The sequence below is a fragment of the Crotalus tigris genome, unplaced genomic scaffold (assembly GCF_016545835.1).
Source record: "Crotalus tigris isolate CLP2741 ecotype Arizona unplaced genomic scaffold, ASM1654583v1 scf7180000019300.285305, whole genome shotgun sequence".
In the NCBI taxonomy this organism is placed as follows: domain Eukaryota; kingdom Metazoa; phylum Chordata; class Lepidosauria; order Squamata; family Viperidae; genus Crotalus; species Crotalus tigris.
Window position 1 is genome coordinate 135,557 of NW_024097475.1, and position 23,668 is coordinate 159,224.

Consider the following 23,668-nt stretch of genomic DNA (forward strand, 5'->3'; position numbering starts at 1 on the left):
TTTGAGATATCTTAATTCAGTTCTGGAATAAAGTATCAGTTCCTTTCACTACAACTGTCAGATGGAATCATCACATCATAAATAAGAAAGGCTTTGCTTGTTGTTCCACAGAGATAGGATTCACCCATACTTTCATGAAAAGCATCTTGTAGCTTTTTTCATGGCTACACTATTTCCTAAAGAATATGGCAAATGCATGCAGCCTCCAAGTGACCTAGCAGCATGGACTACTGTTTCATTTTGCTAAGAATCTATTTTTTAAAGGTAGCATTGCTTGTTTTTGAAGGAGATGGCCAAGGGAACTTTTAGAAGAATATAAAGAGGTTTTAATTGCTTAGCGTTTATGCCAGCTGTGATTTGAAAGTGTTTGACCAGTTATCATCTGAAACTGATGTGAAATGAACTATAATTTCAGTGTTGTCACTTCAGAGTGTCAGCAACATTTTGTTTTCTTTGTGACCTAAATTTAATTGCTGCAGTTAAATATTTGTTTATGTTTATTATGCAGTAATGTAATAATTTTAAATGTAGACAGAGTATGTAATAGAATGCAAATTATAACAACTAACACTTTTCCCTGTAAAGTATATTGTTACTGCTACTGTATTTCAGTCCTGCATAGGAATACAGTTAATTTAAGAGAACTCCCCATAAAATAAATTATTTCATTGGAATTAGACTCAGTAGAAAAATATTTATAATGGATTCCTCAAATTTTAATTTATACTGGATCACTCACAAGGTGCTTATGACCTGATTTTCGAATTCTGACGGCTACCACCACCCCATGTTCATGTGGCCTTTTGCAGCATCTCAGTGTCATGTGACTGTGATTTAGGTTTTTGATGAAAAACAGTGTTTATTTACAGTTTTCAGTAAAAATGTCCCATAATGAACAATGCATTTGTTTAATGACTGTGCCTTCACTTAACAACTATGATGATTCACTTAAGAACTGTTGCAAAAAACGCTAATAAAATCAGGCTGTTCCCATAATGACCAGTTTTATGACTATCATGACCTACAACCATAATAAGTAGGGTTCAGTTTGGTCATAAATCAAGGACTATCTGTACTTTAATCTATATGTCAAATAAACTATGATATAATTTTATAACTTTATAAAGTAAAATCATTTCATTAGAAATAAGCAAAAGGAAAACAATAACATTTAAAGCCATATATTTAATTAGAAGTATAAGCCTGCTTACTTTTATGAAATTCTTAAATTCGACATTCACTTTGAATCAACATAGCCTGTTTTCTTTCCATCTGTTCTTTTTTTCCCCATCCATTGTCATTTTTTCTGGGTAGTGAATGTCAGGTCAGGTGGTTAGAGCTTTGCATAAAAGCATCATGCCCTTCAGGCATGATTGTTCTTTCTTTGAGAAAAATGTAGTTTTCTGGAAAAAACAAAAACAGCATTTGGGTTTCATATAGAGTTTTGGAACTATTGGATGCTTTGCATTTATATTTTCTCAATTAAACTGCTCAAAAATACATGTAAGGTCTTCTTGCAAGAGATTGTGATCCACATTTTGAGAAATGTTATGTTACAGTATTGTTGTATTCTTTTGCTTTGGCTTTTCTGTTGGGGAATTTTTTTATATTTAATCAGCAGAATAATTAGGTTTGGGTGTTTTTCAGTACCTTTTTCTTGTTTCAATCTGATTTCCACGTAGTTGCCTTGTTTTCAATTTTTGTATCAAACAAATACATAGCTTCTTCTGATAAGCCATCTTTAACTTCTCCAATACAAGGCTAACATAACATAGTTCTGTTATTTTGATGTCTATTTGTCAACAATAAGTTAAACATCTCACACTAAAAAAGTATATGGATATTAAAGAATTTGTCATATCTTTCACTTATAAATGGTTGCATCAAGAAGAATGTACAGTGAGTGGTTAATCTACTTTGAAAAACTAGCAAAATACAGAGAACTTGATATGTAAAAGGGATTTTTTAAATTAATCCAAATCTCATAAAATAGAGACTTTTGCATATAATGGAGACAAAGTACATTAAGACAACATATTGCATAAAGAGAACTTTACCTAAAAGAGAGCCAGTTTGGTCTAGTAGTTAAGGCACTAGACTAGAAAGCAGGAGACTTTGAGTTAGTTCAACTGAATGGCCTTGGGCCAGTCACTCTCTCTCAGCCCAACTCATCTCACAGGGTTGTTGTTATGGAGAAAATAGGAGGAGGAAGATTTGTTGGATGTGTTCACCACCTTGAGTTATTTGTAAAAATAATAAAGGTATGATAAAAAAATCTAAATAAATAAAAAGTAAGACTGTGCAAAACCACTCAGAATGTTGCTTTGTTCTCTTTACATAACAGCCTTCTATACATAATGTTTGAAGCATTAAAATACTACAAGTAGTCTTCACTTAACGACTGTTCAAAGTTACAACGTACTTTCCCAGAGCTACTTAAGTCTTGATTTTGAAGTTCTAATGGCTGCACCACACATCACGGTTACATGATCATATTTCAGACACTTAGCAACTGTTTCACATTTACAGCTGGTTGCAGCATCCCATGGTCACGTGACCACTATTTTTGATTTCCAGCAAAAATATCCATTGGGCAAATTGGGTTTGCTTAACAACCACAGTGTTTGCTTAATGACTGCAGTATTTACTTAACTACAGCCAAAAGAAAAATCCTTGTAAAATTGGGCATGGTCATCTAACCCGTTAGGGTCATAAGTTGAAGTCTACCTATATACATTCATTTTCAAATAGGATCATATGTAGGAGATGACCAAGCTGACCAAAGGGAGGGGTTAAACATGTCATCAGTCTTGAGCCCCTTTGTACCTACAAGAGATCTAAGTCCAGCCCACTTTGAATTCCATTGACTGCAATTTACTTGGATTGTCAGTAGGTCAAATTCTTGCAGAGCACTTAAGCTTGCAATAAATCTTTATATTCATTTGAACTGCCTGGATTTCCTGATTTCTCATGCTTGACATCATATTTTTTATTCCATGCTAGGCAGCCAATTTCTACATGGAATAAAAATGAATTTCAAAGTGCAAAGAGATCTAAAACAAACCCCATTAAATGAGGGATTTGGGCGTTGGTTTTTTTCATATAAACTTTCAAAATGATTGACCATTGCTATGGTTCCAAATGTTGTCCTATTCTACATATCCTGTAACAATGTCTTTAAATAAACGTTCTAAATATGTTGATGTCGCCAAAAAAAGAAAAATTGCATAGAACTGGTCATATTAACCAAACATGTGCTGAAATCCATTTGGATATAATAATAATCCTTAACTTTAATACAGTTGTGTAAAATATGTGTTTCAAGATACTTTGATTAAGAAGAAATTCACTATTAACTGTCCTTTATAGATTCTCAAATCTTCATAATAGTCTGGTTTTGTAATTCAAATATTAATACTAACTATTTTATGTAAAACTTGTTGATAAAGTGTTACAAAATCAACTGGGTTAGCTATATTTGAGCAATCTAGAATAATTAAAAGCAATTTTTTAAGTAAATGAACAACTAGGTGCTTTTATAATTTAATGTAAACTTTATAAGCCATGATTCATAATATACCTGGAATAAAAGTCTTTAGTGCTGCATAATAATGCAGATAGTAGAAATGTTATCTGTTGAGTCCTTGGCGAAAAGCAGACACGAGAAGCAGTTGTAGTTCTCAGTTTTCTTTATTCTGTGTTCAGCTCACAAGTAGATGGCTTCAGCAGCTCCCAAAACCTCCCAGCTTCTTATATAGACATTTCCCGGGTCAATGCGATACTTTTCCCGTGCCAGCACCCGCGCATGCGCACGGCGCTGGCGACAGCCTGTCTGGTCCCGGGCAGCTTTGCACCTGCCCGGGACTGCCTGCAAACGCCCCGAGCCGTTTGCAAGGCTCGGGACATAACACCCCTTTCCCCCGGGCTAAAACTACTACCAACATGTAATCATTTATTTTATGCAGTGTTCTGCTTCTCAGTGCTCCTATCGTTACCTGGCTTTTGTTTAGCCAGCAATGTTATGTAATCTTCTAAGTATTTAGGAGATTTCCTTGCTCTCTGTGACCTTCTCAGCTCTGGGTTTCTGATAGGTGTTCCATGACTGAGGGGTGACAAGAGCCTGTTCCCCTTATCATGCCTTGGTGCCTTCCAAGGACTTTGTCCCAATGCCTGGCCTGCTTGCTCACCCACCGGGCTCGTCAGGCCAGGGCTTCTGTCACCTTGTGACCTGGTTGATCTGCCTAGCTGTAGGCCCTCGGGCCCCTTGAAGTGATAGCCACTGCTGGGCGTCTCTATAGAACCTCCTAGGTCCATCCAAGACCTGTCAGGAGGCTGTCCAATCCCTAAGCCCCGTTCTGTGTCCAGGCTCGTGTGGGTCTCAGTACCTTCCCAAAACTCAGTTACTCCCTGATTTGGGCTAGAGGTGTTGCGGTCGGGACTTGGTTCCTCGACCACCTCCCTGTAAGTTTGACCCCCTGTAGGATTAGGGGTAAGGTCAGGCCAACTCTGGGGATTGTGTGCCAGCTCTCTTGCGGGGAATGATTTGTTGGGATGCTCCCGGGTATCCTCCGTGACTGGAGTGTTGTGTGATGTGTGTGGAAAGTGAGTATGCCCCCGGGGTGACTCCCTGGCTGGAGTAGGCGTGAGTGCCTGTTGTGTGGGTAAGCTCCATGAATTCCTTTTCGGAGCACTTGCGGAAGCTTGAAATGGGCCGTCAGTGGCTCCATCAGTGGAGATGGGCAGCAACTCGTGCCCTTCCCTTTGCTCCAAAGGGTCCCCCTCCCCCCTGGAAAAGACCCAGGAGTCTCATCTGAAAGGTCCCGCCTAGGGCGGAGTTGGTCGATGTGCCGACGCAGGACACGACCGTTGTCCAGGGCTACCTCGTAGGAGAGAGGACCTGTGACCCTGGAAATAGAAGCGGGGACCCATGTATGACCAGGCCCGTAATTGCGAGCCCAAACCGGGGCACCCACAAGTAGTTGTCTAGGTGCCCTAGGATGTGAGGTAGATGAAGGCAGTCTGTCCGGATGCAACCGGTCAAGTTAGTAGTAAGTTGACGCCCCCAACGAAGTTCAGCTGGGCTTCTCCCTGTAGAAGTAGACGGTGTGGTGCGATAAGAAAGGAGAAAGTCAGCCAACCTGTGATGCCAGTCCCCGTAGGTGAGTCTTTTCAATGCGTCCTTCGTGATGCGCACCATACGTTCAGCCATACCGTTGGTGGACGGGTGGAAGGGTGCAGACGTGGCATGACGAATCATGTTAGCCTGTAAGAAAGCTTGGAATTCGGAGGAAGTGAATTGAGGGCCGTTGTCAGACACAATGACATCTGGAAGCCCGTGTGCAGCAAAAATCCCCCTCAGTACCTGAATAGTCTTTGCAGTGGTGGTGGATGAGACAGGTACAACCTCAAGCCATTTTGAATGGCTGTCAACAAGGACCAAGAAGAAATGGCCCTGAAAGGGCCCAGCGTAGTCAATGTGCACCCTAGACCATGGGGACTGTGTTTCCTCCCATCTATGCACGGGAGCTTGGGACATCTCTGGGCGAGATCATTGGCACAGGTGGCATGCATGCACCTTAGCCTCAATATCTTTATCTAAACCAGGCCACCACAAGTGGCTGCGCGCAAGAGCCTTCATATGAACAATGCCAGGATGACCCTCGTGGAGGGATTCTAAGACCCTAGTCCTCATTGAGGTGGGAATGACAACTCTGTTTCCCCAAAGCAGACAACCCTGAGAAAGGGACAGCTCATTCCTTTTGGACCAGAAACTCTGAAACTCAGGACTAGGGCAGTGCTCAGGCCAACCAGACAAAACCCAGGAACGGACACGTGAAAGTGTGTGATCTGTACCTGTTTCAGCGGCAACATCCCTGGCACTAAGAGGGAGCTCGGGCAAGGCTTGGATGATAGAATGTTGACAGCTGGCGCAGGGTCAGCTTCTACTACTGGCAGAGGCAATCTACTGAGGCCATCAGCATGGCCCATTTCTTTTCCAGGCTTGTGGAGTAAGGAAAAATCATATGCAGACAAAAAAATAGACCACCTAAGCATTCTAGGGGAAATGATTTGGGGAGTCTGCTTACGTGTGGTAAACAGTCCCAGCAGAGGCTTATGGTCAGTGAAGACCGTGAAATGCCTGCCATATAGAAAATCATGGAATTTTTTAATTCCAGCAACAACAGCCAGAGCCTCCCTGTCTATCTGAGCGTAGTTGCGCTCAGCAGAAGACAATGTTCTGGAGTAATATGCAACAGGAACCTGAGTTCCATCAGACCTGAGGTGGCTCAGGACAGCTCCAACCCCGTAAGGGGACGCATCACAAGCGATGCACACAGGAAGGGACTCGTTGAAATGTGCAAGTACACTGTTAGAAGTGAGCAAGGCCTTGACTTTGTTAAAACAAGCCTCATGTGTTTGTGACCAGTGCCACACTGCTTGCTTGTCTAGTAGCCTGTGAAGAGGCTCAGCTACACTGGCTTTATGTGGAAGGAAGGAATTGTAGAAATTCAGGAGGCCCAGGAAGGGCCTGAAGTTCGGCCTTAGACTTTGGCCTAGGTGCTTCTAAAATAGCAGTTAGTTTGGATTCAGCAGGGTGAATCCCAGCAGCATCAATTTTGAACCCCAGAAATTCAGTAGAAGGCACCCCAATTTTGCATTTGTCTTTTTTGAGCTTGAGGCCTGTTTTCCTGAATCTTAACAGAACAGCCCTTAGCCTTTCAGCTAGAATGTGTGTGGAGTCTCCTGCAATTAAGACATCATCAAAGTAGGGGCAAACCCCCGGTATGCCCCATAGTGTGTTTTCCATTACGCTTTGGAAAATCCCAGGAGCGACATTCACTCCAAACTGTAGCCTTTTTACCTTAAAGGCTCCCCTGTGGGTCACAATAGTCTGAGCTATAGCAGCATCATCATCAACAGGCAGCTGTTGATACGCTTGAGCTAGGTCAAGCTTTGCAAAAACGCGCCCCCCTTGAGGGAGGCCAGAATATGACTGACCACAGGAACAGGATAGGCATGTTGCTGCAATGCCTTATTAAGAGTGCATTTGTAATCAGCACAAATGCGAATGTCCCCATTTGCCTTTAGAGGCGTGACAATGGGGGTCTCCCAAGGACTGGAATCAACAGGTTCTAGAATTCCCTGTTGGATCAGTTTGTCTAACTCAGTGTCAATTTTACTCTTTAAAGCAAAAGGGACCCTTCTTGCTTTAATTCTAATGGGAGTGACAGTGGGGTCTAGCTTTAAGGACACAGGGGGTCCTTTGAATGTGCCCAGCTGGGGGCTGAAAACATCTGCAAATTCTTTGCAGACTTCCTGTAGGTCGAGTGTTTGTAAGCTGTTGAGTCCTGTGACGTGTATCCCCAGGGCCTCAAACCAATCGAGTCCTATGAGACTCGTTCGTTCACCCCCTACTACTAATAAGTCTAGTGGACCTTCAAAATTCTTGTATTGCACGTTAAGGGTGGCCTCCCCCTTAACACACACTCTTGAATTTTGAAAATCTGTTAACACAATGTCAGAAGGCCTTAACTTGGCCTGAGTTCCACTACCGGAACAAATCTTCCTAAATGTATGCAAGGAGATGATTGAAAGGCAGACCCTGTGTCTAGTTCCATAGTTAATGGAACCCCTTGTAGCTTCACCTTGAGTGACAGCTTTTTCTTGATGGGCTTGTGTGTGCCTGTCCTGAAGATGCTTCTTCGCGAAGCGCAAAACCATACCCTATTCTGGCTGGGAACCCTGGTACCTTTCAGGCGCAGTTCTTCCTGAGGTTGTACCTTTCGTCGGCCCAGACACACAGCTGCAATGTGTCCTTGTTTGCCGCATGCCCGGCAGGTAGCGGAGCGGAACTTGCAGTCGGTTCTCCTGTGGCGACCTCCACAGCCGATGCACTTGAGTGGAGCTGAAGAGCTTCCCTTCTGATTTCCTTCCTTCGTGGGGTGGAGACGGTCGACTTCCTCGTCCGGATCCTCCTAGGAGTTTCTTTGGACGTCTTCCTGGTGCACGGATGCAACTTCTGGACTGTTCCTGATCGGCCACATGTTTTTGACGGCGCCGCCTGCTGCTTCTTCTGCGGTGACCTCTCTTAAGGCATCTTGGAAGGACAGTTCTTCTTTGGCGAAAAGCCTCTGTTGTAGATCTCGATGCCTTAAGCCGCACACGAATCGGTCCCTCAGTCGTTCTTCGAGGTCCTTGAACTCGCAGTGCTTGGCGGCCTTCCTCAATGCGGCGATGTATTCTTTGGCCGACTCTCTGGATCGTTGATCCCTCTGCTCGAAGGTGTGGCGCCATGCGATGACGGACATCTTGGGCTGGAAGTGCTCCTTCAATAGCTTCTTTAGATCTGCGTAGCTGACAGACTCTAATGGGACAGGTGCTGCAAGGTTCTCTGCGATTTCGAAGGCGTCTTGACCGCAGACACAAAGCAGGGTGGCAGCCTTCAAGCTCTCTTCCCTCACTTGGTTTGCCTTGAAGTAGTTCTCCACCCTGGCTACGTAGGACTCCCACCGCTCTGGATGTGAGACGTCGAACTCCGAAAGCCTTCCAACCTTTGCCATCTTCAGGAGATGGGTCTATCAGCCAGCCTACCCCCGAATGCGCACTGGATTGGCGAGTAGCTGCCGAGTCAACGCCGTTCCGCCTCTCAGGACTCACTTGGGTAAGCTTACACTTCTTCTTTTCCAGGTGATGTAAGGCAATCCCACCTTCGTCACCAGTGTTGAGTCCTTGGCGAAAAGCAGACACGAGAAGCAGTTGTAGTTCTCAGTTTTCTTTATTCTGTGTTCAGCTTACAAGTAGATGGCTTCAGCAGCTCCCAAACCCTCCCAGCTTCTTATATAGACATTTCCCGGGTCAATGCGATACTTTCCCCGCGGCAGCACCCGCGCATGCGCACGGCGCTGGCGACAGCCTGTCTGGTCCCGGGCAGCTTTGCACCTGCCCGGGACTGCCTGCAAACGCCCCGAGCCGTTTGCAAGGCTCAGGACATAACATTATCCATCCATCCATATGTGCATTCACACATGTGCATGCACAAATACACACACACACACACACACACACACACACACACACATTTGAGCATGACTGCAAAATATAAAGTTAATTAAAGCTACTGCATTATACACTGCCCAGAGTCATTTAAGATAGTGAGATGGGCAGCAAATAGATTTAATAATAAATAAAGTTCCAATAGATAGTTCCAATTGGTTCTGAAAGATGTGCACAGCATTGTTTTTTTATATATTCTATTTCAGCATGAAATATTTCTATATTGAGTACTTTTGCATTTTTTCAATGAAAACAATCCTTAAAACATATTTAGAATTTATAGACAGTTTACACATATGGGTTTACCTGGGCATTTGTAATGTTTCCTTTTATAGTTAATGAGATTTTTTTTAGTCTCTCTTAGACTAATGACTATTCTGATAAAATTGTTAAGTAGATAAGTATTCTGAGATGCTATACTCCAGATACACCTAGATCCTGAGACTGCAGCTCCTAAACCTGACATCTCACCATGCTTGCTGAAGATTTTTTGAATTACTCTCATAATGCATGTAAACAGTATCAAAGCAACTTGAGCTGGTCTATGGAATCATTTATCAATTATTGCAATGGCACTTCAAATATCATGCTAGCAATTTTTGTACTACTGAAACTGTAGATTCTTGTCTAGGGGAAAATGATAGCTGAAATGATTCTATCTGCCTCCAGTAGAAATCATAGCCTGGATATTAATTAAGTGCTGTCAAGGGTATCTTTTACTAAGAATATTTTCTAATTAGGAATATGAAATAGAAGTAAAAGAAAAGCCGCAATGGGACAAAATTAAAGATAAATTCTAAGAAAAAAACTATAATATCCAAAGAGTGCAAAGTGCCATGCAAATTTTATATGTTCTGTTTTATCTTCAAATGGTTTGATCAATAAATGCTAGTTACATTTAGGACTTTTGTAAATAACACTATAATGCTGATCTAATAGCTTGCGTTTTTATAATTATTTGTCAATCTGCAAATCTATTTGTCAGTCTGTGCTCTATGCAGGATAATGCTCATATCCCCAGATTACAGTAGTTTCTGAATTACAGCTCCCATCGTTCTGTTATGATCATGGGCATTATAATCTATAAATATTACCAGTTATGATTAATCCTGCACATACAAAAGAAAAGTGATTCTTCTTTCGGGTAAATAAACAGGTTGATTGAAAGATGACATTATAAGTTTCACTCTAGGTACAAGTTAGTAGACAGTATTTCAATGTCATAGTTGGTTTTCCTTGATATGCATTAAATGTTTTAAACTGCAGTACAGTTCATCTTTAGTGTTTTGCCTAATAGAAATGGAGCTAAATAAATAAATTTATGAGATTCAATGTGTTGCTGATATAACTGTTTACAAATGTGCAAAATGTATATGAGAGGAAACAAAAACTACTTTCAAGAGGTTTACCATCCATGCACCACAAATGCAGTGCAATTATTCATCTGTATATGAAAGATATCACGATGTGGATGGATTTAAATAATCAGGAAAGCAAATTTCATATGGTTTGCAAGTGATACACTAATTTTTTTTACTGCAGTACAGAAGTATCTTTCTCAACAGATACTAAAGGCCGAATAGCTTCCACTATAAGCCAAGATAACTTCAAGTATTTATTAGAAGCATTACTTCAGAAAAAGATCTGTCAAAGGATTTAAGTTTATGTCATTGTCAAGTTTTGAAAAACTAAGCTGGGGATGAGGGGAAAGTTCATTGACGTTCTAGAAGGTTTTTGTTTCACCAATTAAGTTACTTCTCAATAAGAACTTTTTGAATTTGCAAAACTGAATTTCAAGATTAGTTTAGGAAGTGGCTTATAAGTAAAGCTGACTAATACATGTTAATCCAAGCAATCCCATTTTGAAAACAGTGATAACCAATATTTGGCTATATTACATTATAACTGTTGAGACTCTTGGTTGACACCTTTATTAAATATTTTAAATATATTCATATTCAGTCCAGTGTCCAAAGAATGAGAAAACTATTTCCAATAGTTTGAGAGCAGCTTCATAACTAGGACCTCTGTTCTCTACAGGAATTCCAGATAACTTTTATCTATTTTATTCTGAAGAAATTATCTGGGGGAAAGTATGAGTGATTTTTTGCTTCTCTTGTCTGACTAGGGATATATTCTCTTAAGTTTTTCAATTTTATGTTTTCATAGGTACCATCCATCTTTTCTTGTGATTGAGGAAGTGTGTGCATATGTTTGTGTGTGTTCTATGAAAGCTGTCATGATGATTTCTCACTTATGGCCAGGATGGAGTTTAGTCTAAGATAGGGATATATTGCACTCTGTCTCTGAGCTGATGAAAAATCTGTACAGTATGGTTGTTTGTGAAAGTGCCAGTTATTAGATTCTTTGACCCAGAAAGCGCAAGTACTAATTTTAAAGGAGCAAGTAAAAAAAAAAAAGCAAGTAAAAACTTAATTAGGGTTATAAGTCAACATCACCTTCAAAACAAGCAGAGTAAATTTATTAGAAGGAAACATTAGAATGCAAAGATTATCTATGAGACTAGGGAGCACATTTAAGTTCATTCTAGATGCTCCTTGAGACACTGTATTTCCAGCTAATGAGAAAATAAAAGAAAAGTTGCTGTCTAGTTCATGATAACTTGGAAAGTAAATGAAATATATCTAATTGCAGTGTTAGCCAAGGGGGGGGGGGTCATCATCATTTTAGCCAATGTCTAGCCATCATTGCAGGATGAAGGCCTCTTTCTCATATTTCCAACCAATACGATCCTGAGCTTTCTTTTTGTCAATTGGGCCCACAATACATGCTGTTGTCGTTGTTTTAGGTCTTTTTTGTGGATGCTTTTTATCAAGTGGGATCCATTCTTGGACTGCCTTGGTCTATCTGCCAACAGTTTTTCTTGCACACAGGGGGAGAGAGAGGGAGGGAGGGAGGGAGGGAGGGAGAGAGAGAGAGAGAGAGAGAGAAAGAGAGAGAGAGAGAGAGAGAGAGAGAGAGAGAGAGATTAAATTCAAAAAATCTTCACCGTTCAGAACTTTCTATTTATTTTTTTATCTTTAATTTTCACTTCCTGTGTTATGGAGTGGAATGGAATGCTGTGTTATGGAGTTGTATTGCTAATTAATCTTGATCATTTCATTTTCCTGTGTGGTAGTATACACAGTATGCCTCTAACAATATTTTGCTTTTTCTCATGGACACTCAACTGCAAAGGTTATTTCATTCATAATAATGAATGACTCATGTTTTTAATTTACTGCTTGCCAGAAAAATACAAGGAAAAATCTGGTATTAAATAGTTTGTGTAGGCAGTAACTACCTAGATCACAGATTGCTTTCTTTGCCTTAATGTGATGTGTATTGTAAAACATTCAAATTGTGAGCTTAATCAACTGAATAAAATTTGGCTTTTAAACTGTTATTTGTGAGGGGGAAAGCTGAACTAGATAAAACATTAATTAGAAATGAACTTCTCATTTTACATTTTATAGGAGATATATGTATCTATTTCCAAAATGCATTTTGGTTGGTTGAGAGCTACGGAGAAATATATTAAACTCTTTGTAACAAGTTTAAATGTTGTAAAATATATGATGAAAAGTAATTGTTAATGAAATATATAGCAGCAGCGGAAATGTATTCTAGTTTTAAATAAAAGTAGCAATTAATTCATAAATAAATCATGTCCAGTTGATCTATCTTTCCTATCAACCATTAAAAGCTGCTGTCAGCCAGTTTGTCTTTTCACTCAGTCCCTTCCAATCAAACAGTGGAAATTCATACTGTGGTTAGATATGCAAATATCTGAGATAGAGGTATTGATGTAATTGTAAAGGAATGCTGCAGCTGCAAATAGTAGTAAGTAGAGAGTAGTAAGGCAACTACTGTCCACTGTGTGAATGGAAAATATAGCCATAGTCTCACAAAAAAATAAAAAATAAATGAGCTAGAAGGATCGTGCAAGTTATGCAATCAGCAAAAATAAGAAAACAATGATAAACCATAGAAGGTCAGGCCTAAGGTAACATGAGACAGTGACAGAAGAGGGAGAACATTAATGAGAGCTATAACACAGCCTCTGAAATGCTCTAGGAAGATGACAGTGAACTGATTTACTGTGGGATACAGTAAATTTTGCAGGAGAGTCACATTAATCTATAGTGGCAAAAAAAATAATTAGAAGGAATCTGATAGCATCTTTTCTAACACATTTTAATAAAATATGTTTTTGTGAGCTGCAGCTTACACCATCAGAAGTAGCATAGCTAGACTGGTATAGGATTCTAAACTGGAGTGGTGGGGGCAAAAGGAAAGTGAGGTTGTGTACATACAGGATTACAAGTGAGACAAATTACAAGTAACATACCACTTAACAATTATAATATGTTAAAACCCATTGTTGAGACCTGAGATTGCCTGAAAGTATGTGAATTGAACTATTTCTCATCCAGTGGTGTTTGAGGTCTGCTTGGAGGGTCCTGAACGATTGAAATGCTCTGATATTGTTCTTGTTTTAAGTCTTGGTGTCTCAGATTTGAGGTTTTGCAGACAAGATTTTTATTTTGCTTGGTGACAATTCCAGGATTTAGCTTTCTGTAGATCTTATGGAGTTGTGTTGATATGAACTCCATTTTTAAAATCACATTCTTTCCAAATTATCTACAGACTACAGTATTTCAAATCTCTATGCTATGAAGGGTGAGGTTTCTTTGATCAAGCAGAAATTTAGGTTGGACAAATGTTTAAAAAAAATTTCATTGAAGAATTCAAAAGAAAATCTAAAGATAGCAAAGATGTTTTCAAATACTTTATAGTTTTCTTCTTCAGCTAAATAAGCATGAAAGGAAAGCTACAGTAAATCCCAATATTGTGCCAGGAAGAATGTTGTCTCAGTTCTTTTCATTTATTTCTCAGGTCCAAGTTCTTCGGAATGCTGGAGAAGAGGTAACCCTAACTGTGTCCTTTCTCAAAAGAGCGCCTGCATTTCTGAAACTGCCCCTTAATGAAGATTGTGCATGTAAGCATATAAAAGATTTTGAAACAAGAATCTGCTGTTCTTAGGAACCCCTGTTTGCAATCCTACTTTAAAGGCTGATTTCAATAGTCATTGGTGCTTGTCAGTTGTCACAGTACAAAATTTATTAATTGCCCTTTCTTTGGACAAGAGGATAAACAAACAATTTAAAAAATTATCCTGTCTTTGGCCTTGTTTTGCTAGACTTGACATCTATGCAGTCACAGCTATTCTCAGTAGATTTTTTGTTCTCTCCTGAAAATATTATGGTTTCAGAAAGAGCTTTTCTCTATCACTTATACTTTATTACAACATGAAATGGAATCTTTGCTTGGAATGTATGATGTTTTTTCATGTGATTAAAACTTCCTGTGAGGACAGTTAGACTTTATCATTTGTCTAGAGTTCTTGCACTTTATATGCAAGAGCTATGGTGTTGCAGTGGGAGCCCTGGTGGAACAGTGGTTAGAATGCAGTATTGTTGGCTAACTCTGTATTCCCACTGCCAGGAGTTCAAGTTCAACAGGCTCAGGGCTGACTCAGCCTTCCATCCTTCCAAGGACCCAGATTGTTGGGATACTGACTCTGTAAACAGCTGAGAATACTGTAAAATACTATGAAGTAGTATATATGTCTAAGTGCTATTGTTATTGCTATGGATATATTTTGATCAGCACTCATAGGGAAGTTGAACTGGTTCTTCTCCACTCTGCAAGGAAGGCTATTTTGAAGATTTTTCATCATCTTTCAGAGTGAACCAGTAGAAACAAAGAACTACAGCATGACTTAAGTCTGTGATTTAGTTGCACATCAACCAGAAAATTAGTGCCTGCTGTTTTATTGACAGATGCATGCTTCATATTTTCATGCCTTGGGGAAAAGATTATAGGATCAGGAAACATTTGAAACAATGGGGAAAAGCAAAATGCCCCCTTTATCCTAGTTTGGGATAAACTCCAGAATTTTGAGTATTTTATTCCAAACATAACAGCACTCCAAACAGCATATCCAAGTTCAAAATCTTATAAATCCCTATTAGCATATCTGGACAGTGGATTAGAAAAAATATTCTTGATAAATAAAAAAATGGATAAGATGGTTGAAGGGGGTAACTGGAATATCATTCAAAGACTTACAGGCATTGCTAACATTGGTTAATACATTTATCTAAACAATCTCCCAGTAGAACTTAATTAAATAACCAATTAGCATATATTGAATATCAAATTGTGTTTAAGTTTAATTATGTTTGCTCATGCAAGCGAAACCCATGACCCATTGGGTCATTGTTTGAAAGGAAAGAAATATAATAGCTAAATAGAGAAACATGACCAAGGACAAAAAACCAGTGGGAGTGGGAGCAACTTCTGACTTCCCTGCCAGCTTGACCATGGCTGACCACCCTCTGGCAGCTATGGAGAGACTGGCCTACCTCCACTGAGCAAAGGAGAGGCTGGTCTACCAGCCTATGGAGGGTTAGGATCGGATCAATCTACTGAACCTCTGGGCGTTGGTGTGGCAGCACAGCAGTACTGAAAATATCAACATTTGCCAAATTTCAATCCCATGGGAGTCATGGGTCCTGGATATTGGAAACATTTTGAAGTTAGCCCATTTGAGATACCATGGTTCAAAAATTGTTGCCCTATCATGCACTGTTTCTCCCAGCTAAGTCATTAGAGTTTCGGTAGTATATATATGTCTTGGGTGATTTGAAGTTGGGTTGTTTGAAGTTGCAAATATCAGCAAAACCTAGTTAACATGCTGTGTTAAATTTCATTCTAATTTTAACCTATTTAAATTAACCATATTTTGTTTGAGTTAGCTAGCATCTTCTCCCAGAAACACACACACACACACACACACACACAGAAAAAGGCTATAAGAAGGCTATACCAATCTTCATTCAGATTCCAGCTATGCTATAACCAAATTATGTGTGGCTGAAAATGTGGCAATATTTAGTGCAAATGTGATAAAAATTTCCACTCTGGACTTATTTTATCAATTTTACTATCTTATTTATATAATACTAATTTAATTTTATTCTCCTTGTTCAAGTTCTTTTAACATTACTGTTCTTTGATCAGAACAATAAATTGGATTTTATTTGAAACACATTTTGTCAGCATAGGGACATTGTGGTTAATTATAACTAATCTAAAATGGAATGTCAACATTTCCAAATATTTTCCGGCAAGAAAAGAATGAAATTTAACACAACATATTACTGATGGTTGTTCTTACATACTAAATCAAATTTTGCTGCTCTTTACAAATAAAGCCACTCAGTTTTTATTACATATAACACGATAGTATACTAATCAAAATATGTCTTATATATAAAACAAATAAAGGTTGTCCTCAGGGTACATATATATCACTACGTATATGGTTACTTCATGCTCTTAATGCATTTTACTTTCCTCAGTTGGTTATTTGGGGGAGGGGAAATTTAGCAGATCAGAGATTTTGTGAGCAGATAAAATACTGGGCCTTCTAACATCATATAGTTGTAAATTATTGTTTTAAAAAATAATGGTTAAAAGTTCAATGAATGTTGCAGTAGGTTACGTGAGTGTCTTACATGAAATTCTCACACCAAAGATGAGTAGCATTATAATACTTTGCAATGCTCCACAAAACAGAAAATACTCTTCCTTCATCTGTTGTTGACTTCTAACCCTGCTAGACAAATGTCAGTTTTGACTAGAAAGTCTTTATAACTCAGACATGTATTTAAATAGATTATATTTTTATTAGGTGTTCCTAGTGATCAAAGTAGTGGCACATCCTCACCTCTGTGTGACAGTGGTTTACATCTTAACTATCATCCCAATAATACGGTAAGAGAATGATTTATGAGACTGTCAAGAACTTGAAAATGTTTTTGCTTAAGAAGTATGAACACAATCTAAGAGCATGTTAACATTTTACTTTACATGAATCGAATTGAGGTTTCTTAATATATAAATAAAATTGGAAATGTTTTTATCCCAGTGCTGGAAGTATTCAGTAAAATAGTAAATAATGAGTAGTGTTTTTACTGTTGGTTAATATACAATACAAAACTCTATAATTTGTAAAGCAAATATAAATAAACCTTCTCCCTTAACTATGCTAATTGGTGGATGATGGGATCTGGAGGATTGTGAAAGATATCTTCAATGTTTTTTCTCAAGGTTAGTAGATTATAGTACTGACTGAGCCAGAGACTCAAGAAACAACAGCAATCAAAATTCTTTACAGCATTAGTATTCAGCATGTTTCTAAATTAGGCTAGATGGATTCAATCAGGAATATCTTGACTTTTTTTTCCCCTACAACAATTCACTAATGTAGCTTTTCCTGGGGCCCTTGCATTTTTTTCACACTTTGTGTCTGTGGGGCCTCAACACATCCTATTTTTTCCCCTTTGAACACCAGAATACATTGATGTTAGAGGGTGTGCAAGTGTGTGTATGTGTTTCTTTCATGAATACTCAGAATTTTCTTCTTTAAATAAGGAAGGACCTCTGACACTCAGACATGATTATCATCCCATTGATTGAAACACCTCACCCTAATTTTCCCTTCAAATTAATTATAATCCTAGATGTTCCCATGCTTTTGCCACACGCAAACATTAGTTTTGGATAACTTTTCCCAATAAACAAATGAACAAATAGATTTTCTTAACTTATTGAATTATTTTTATCTAGTCTTAGGACTTGTTTGGGGGAACAGATAATTTTAGATAATGTTTATGTGGAAATATTGAAAATTTGAATGGCTCCACAAACTTTTAAGCACCACTATATATAGTTAAGCTTAGAACTGAAAACAAAGTGTTTGATATGACCTGAAACTATGAAAATGCTGAGATTAGGCCAAAATGAGTTTTTGCTTCCATTAAAATATTCAACAACCAATTTATTTATTCATAATGAATGAAATATTGATGGACTGATTGACTCTTGGTGTTGACTCTTTTTAGCCATATAGATAGATTTCTCCATCATGTTCCTAATTTGGTCTTTCATGTCTTCCAATGGTGCATTCAAATCAATACTGCAACTGAGTCCATCTACCTTATTGGTTGTTATCTTCTCTTTCTTTCTATCTTTCTCAGTATTAGTTCCTTCTCTTGAGGACTAGATTTTTGCACAATATGTCCAAAATACAATAATTTGAACCAGATCATTTGTTCGTCAAGTGAGAATTCTAGGATGATTTGTGTGATGATACATTTGTTTGTTTTCTTGACTATCCACAGTATTCTCGGGAGTCTGCTTTAAAATAGTAAAAATTGTTTACTATCAATCAGTTATGTGGTGGCAAAAAGTGCTAGAATTTAATTTATCAGGGTGTACTTAATTGCGATAGGGTACAATGAAACACAGGTTTGACTCTATAGAACTGTTGACAAAACCTAATGATACTTCAGTTCAGTGGAAAATCTAATGGCCATGCATGGGCAAGAACAATGAAACAAACTAAATATTTATTAATTATAAATGTTTATTATAAAGTAATACATCAAAGATATTTGGCATCTGTTTTCAGGATACGCTTTCGTGTTCTTCATGGCCAACATCTTCAGGTCTTAGATGGGAAAAGAGGTGGTGTGACCTCCGATTAATTCCTCTTCTTCATTCAAGGTTTTCTCAGTACCTCCCAGGATCAGATATGTGCAGGTAAGTAGATATCACCTAGTGGTGATGGTGGTTGTTGATGATGATACACCTGCTATTCTGTGATGCAGATATTATGAATAGTGGGTTGCTTTCGGATTAACAAGTGTTACATTTCTCATTTTTAGTCTGTACATCAATTAAATTGTATGGATGGGCAAGTTGCAAAATTTCCAATTGGCAAACTCAAAGGTTGAGATCTTGAAACATGGTCTTCCTCTGATGGCTACTTAGATCCATTATATATTTTTAGGCTAAGTGCCCAAAAGACTATTAGCTAAAGATTTTGCATTCATTTTGCTTCAGCATACATAGAATTCATAATTACTTATTACTTCGTGCCAGTAAATCAGTTCACAGTGTATTCTAGCAGTCAGCATAGATGTGCCAGACATAGTGATATGGAACACTTAGATGGCTTTCCCATCCCCTCACATTGATGGATATGTCACAAGTTACCCTTTCATTTCAGTTTGACCAAATATTGTAACAAGGGAATCCTAAAATTACGGAGCTAAACTTCAAATCCTATAACTCTTTCCCTAATTAATTTTTGAAAAAAAATCATCATTGTCGTCATGAAATAAAATTCAGCTCTGCCAGCCAGCTTTAGTTGTTTTGCGTTATTCAGACTGGATTGGATAAGAGACAATTCTTGTGATTTAGTTTATTAAAGTACAATTTTTTCATATAAAATGTAGAAATTGTTTTGTTTTTGCCATTGATCCATTACTATTTGCCTGTTTTATTTATAGCGTACTGAGTTTTGTAGTTATAAACTTACATACATGTTCATCACTGTATTTTTTTGAGGGGTAAGCAGTATTATATAGAATACAAATAATAAGTAAGGAACAATAAAAATGGTAATGTTGCACCTCCCATAGATACATAGGCCTGTAACTTTTGCATACCTTGCTACCTTTTCCTTTGTATAGGGCAGAGGTGGTGAACGATGGCCTCTTTACTACTTGTGGAGTTCAACTCCCAGAATTCCTGAGCTGGCATGACTGGCTCAGGAATTCTGGGAGTTGAACTCCATAAATCATAAAAGGGCCAGCAATGACATTCTTCCAAACGCCAGGTAGAGATGCAGTCTTTGCGTATTTGCTAAAATGTGTCACAGGTACTCCATAATTTATATTTTGACATTTCACTGCTTACCCTCATTAATCCCGAAGCATTACCATTTTTCAACATTCTTATCACATTTGTGATTTATTTTTAATCATTTATTTTTCTAGGATACAAAGATTTTCAGCTTTCATTCCAATTTTAATGTTCGATACATTGAAATCATTCCTATATTAATTTTCTAAAATATTCCTTCCTGCATTTCCTCACTTAGGTCTCAGCCTAAAATGTTTCATCAATTCTTTACAAATAAATATTCCCTTATTTAATGTTAGATTACTTTTGAGGAGGTAGATATGGCAGAAAGAACATGGAAGCACAATTGGGGTAAAAGTTGTTATCAAAACACAAGTCAAGTGCTCTTCAAAGTAGAGAAATGAGAAGTCCATTACTATAGAAGGACCACAAAAGGAAAATATAGATTTAAACCCTGGAGCAATTATATATAGCTGGCTGAATTGCTGGATTCTCCAGCAACTGATCTTTATTATTGGGGTTTCTTGTGTCTGCAATAAAAGCACTATTTCTACCTGAACCTTGTTCTTGACCCTTTCCACTGCTAGTTCCTGAGTGCTGATTATGCTCTACAGAGAGATTTACTGTTGTATCCAGGCTGATGCTCAGACAATAGTAGTGATTTTAAAACTCTATTTGTATGGCCGCTACAGAATAGAATTGAAAAACTAGAGAGCAATAAGGGGCAACACTAAAACTCAGTGTAACTTTTATTCATTGTATATAGACATATATAAACATTAATGTTATTTTTAGTTGCTTTCTACCATCAAATACATTTTCAGTAATATTAGGTGAGTTATGTTTTTATCTTATTGAAAGTCTTGAAGAGCTGGATCTTCCTGCAACATTGGGCAAAATGACACTGAATCCCAGCAAAACAAAACTATAATGTATGGGAGAAAGTTTTCTCAGGGTGCCAATAGTTTTTATTGTTGTTATCTGTTTCTTAAAATGTTTTAATTGTTTTGTCAGCTGGCCAGGTTATAGTTCATGTATGAGCCACTGTATGAGTTTTATAAATGAATGGATGGATGAATTGTATTTAGTGATTATAGATGGTTTGGCATCCTTCAACTGTAACAAAAGATAACATAAAGAATTTAAAAAGCTGCATAATTAAAATGTAAATAGAAGAAAATAAATACAAATAAAATATAACTATAAATAAATATAAGCAAGCTTACCAACCATACTTCATTCTTGATTAAGAAGTAATTTGGTATGTTTTAATTTTAGAAATGAAAATTTGTTACTCGGAAATCTATGTAATATTTATGTAGAAAAATTATGGTCTTAGTCATAATTAAGATCCTTGCACAAAGTAGGCCTCTTTACTTGGGGAGAAAGATATCACTGATGCTATATAGATCTATAAAATTCCCCCAAAATGCCACAGGTAACTTTGAGCCAGAATCAATAGACTCAAACTATACCACAATGTTTGAAAAGCACCTTGTACCAGCCGTTACAGCTTCTACAATCTGCCAAACTCCTACATTTTCCAGCTTTTTGTGTAAGAAAAGCAACAGTAGAAGCAATTTGGATTCAGCTGATCCTACATGATCTGCCACGTTTTATCTCATCATATGCCATGTAAAAGAGCTAAATATAGAGAGAATCATATGATAATAATAGTTTAAAAAACAATAAGAGTTTGGTGGCTATCTTGTATTGTGAGAAGTATATAAGTGGGATGAATTTGTTCTGCAAATATTATTAAATTGGTAATATTAAATTGGCTGTGTTGGATTAGATTCTAAGTTAATCTATTTCATGTTTACAGGCAAAATGCATTCCAAGTAGTTGCTGTGGATGGCATTTGCAGTGGAATAATTCAGTGCCTGTCTGCTGAAGACTGTATCGACTGGCTACAAGCAATAGCGATTAATATCTCCAATCTCACAAAGCACAATGCAAGTATATTTCTTAGAGGTTTATCATATTTTCCACATATATTTGATCCCAATTCTCATAAGTGCCTCGCAGGCCAAGTGCCAAATTTTGTGTGCATCAACTCTGCTTAAAGCTTCCCCAGAGAAGTCTAAAGTCTATTACCAACTCAAATTCTATGAAAATTTATTGAAAAAAAATATCTTCATAATCTATTTTATGATTATTAGTATCGCTTTCTTTTTCACAATGCCAAACTAGAGCTGAAAATAAAACTAGATCAAATTTTGCTTCTTTATTATGTAGTCATAGAAGACTGTCCCTGCTAGTAAAGTACAACATTACATGAGATAGATTCCTAGATTTATTTCTTTTACATTGCAAGTTCAGAATAACGCAATAAATTTAAAAACCAGATGAAAAAGTTCGTGCTGTATAAACTTTTTCAGTCAATACTATGGAATCGTCAATTAAAATCAAATGTTTGCATTTGATCCATTAGATCCGATACATTATAATGTAAATGGGTAATCGGTAACTATTGGTCAAACTTATCTTGTTTTCTGTTTCTGATCTCTGCATTGTCATCTCTATTTATTTTCTTTGATCCTTTTCAAGCCCTTCACTTCTCTAATCCTCCACCTCTTTAGGTCTTGTTCAGTATTCACAAACCAGAATTTAGAGTCTAAAGTAATTGAGTTTCAAACATTTATTTTTCTCAGTCTTTCTTGTTATAATCTTTTAAAAATGCAGATTACTAACTCTATAAAGAGAAGTATTATTTTCTATATTTTACTTCATTTATTATCAAATGTTGTCTATCTGAAAGCATTTAAAATTAAGTTCAGCTGTAATGGAATCCATTGAGACATTGTATATTTCATGGAAACATATATCCTCTTACAGAGCACATTATTAATACTGAAAATTTGATGTGTTGTAGAAACATGACAAACATATATTCTGTCTACCATACGCAAAGTTTTATGCTATGCAAGCCAATTACATTATTACTTATTCATCCATATAATTCTGCCTCTATATATGACTATATATTTCTCTATAACCTTGACAAATGGGAATAATTCTAACCTTTATGCTTATGCTAAATAATTTTATGTTATTAATTTTAACTTGTTTTTCAGTCTATTTTTGATATAATGATAACTTTCTCAGTTGTATCTAGCATTTTAAGCCAAATTACAATTGCCTCTGATTAACTCTGTAATTATAACTGCCAGCTGAAATAATGTTTATCACATTGGTCCTAGAGGGTTTATTTTTGCAAGAACATAACTTATTTAGTAGACTAACATACATTCAGTGTAAGTTCCCAGTATAGTCTCACTGGTTAAAAAAATGGGAAGAGAGAAGGGAGAAATTCACTTTTATACCATTGCAATAAGCATAGAAGTTTAACTGTTAAAAAACAAGTAATGATCATCTTCCTTACAATAAACCAGTAAAGATAGGATACAATAAATCCTATCTGTAGGAAAAATTAGGCAATTGGATTAGGTGATAGATGGTGCTTCTGAATTCCCCCTAACTTTTCTTCTCTGTTGGAGATTCATGCCATAACATCTGTCCTGTGCATCCTATATTAACTTATTTTCTCAAATGTAATGGATAACACTATCCCAATTGTATCCTTGAGATTAAAGTATATGAAATGGGGAATTTCAATATCTTATTCTTTCCTTGGTAGCAATTTCTCTTTGGTTAGCCTTTGTGCAGGATTACCAAATTTGCGCTACATAAATAGTTCACCCTCACTAAAGGCCTTGGAGAAGAGCTTGGTCTTCAAGCTCTTTTGAAGCATGAGTGGAGTAAAGGCTGTCTGGATCTTGGGAAGAATTTCATGCCAGAGACCAGGTGCTGCTACAGAGAAGATGCACTT

At 37.5% G+C, this 23,668-nt stretch overlaps 1 protein-coding gene across 4 annotated transcripts in view; it reads left to right on the plus strand.

The window, feature by feature from the left end:
- SNTG1 (syntrophin gamma 1) overlaps window positions 1-23,668 on the plus strand; it is a 221,610-nt gene that overhangs the window by 124,539 nt on the left and 73,403 nt on the right. For all 4 annotated transcript variants that reach the window (XM_039361563.1, XM_039361566.1, XM_039361564.1 and 1 more), the window contains 4 exons: window positions 13,954-14,056; window positions 16,817-16,899; window positions 18,599-18,729; window positions 21,662-21,791. In XM_039361563.1, coding sequence (XP_039217497.1) covers window positions 13,954-14,056; window positions 16,817-16,899; window positions 18,599-18,729; window positions 21,662-21,791 — 447 coding nt within the window. The remainder of the gene's footprint in view (window positions 1-13,953; window positions 14,057-16,816; window positions 16,900-18,598; window positions 18,730-21,661; window positions 21,792-23,668) is intronic.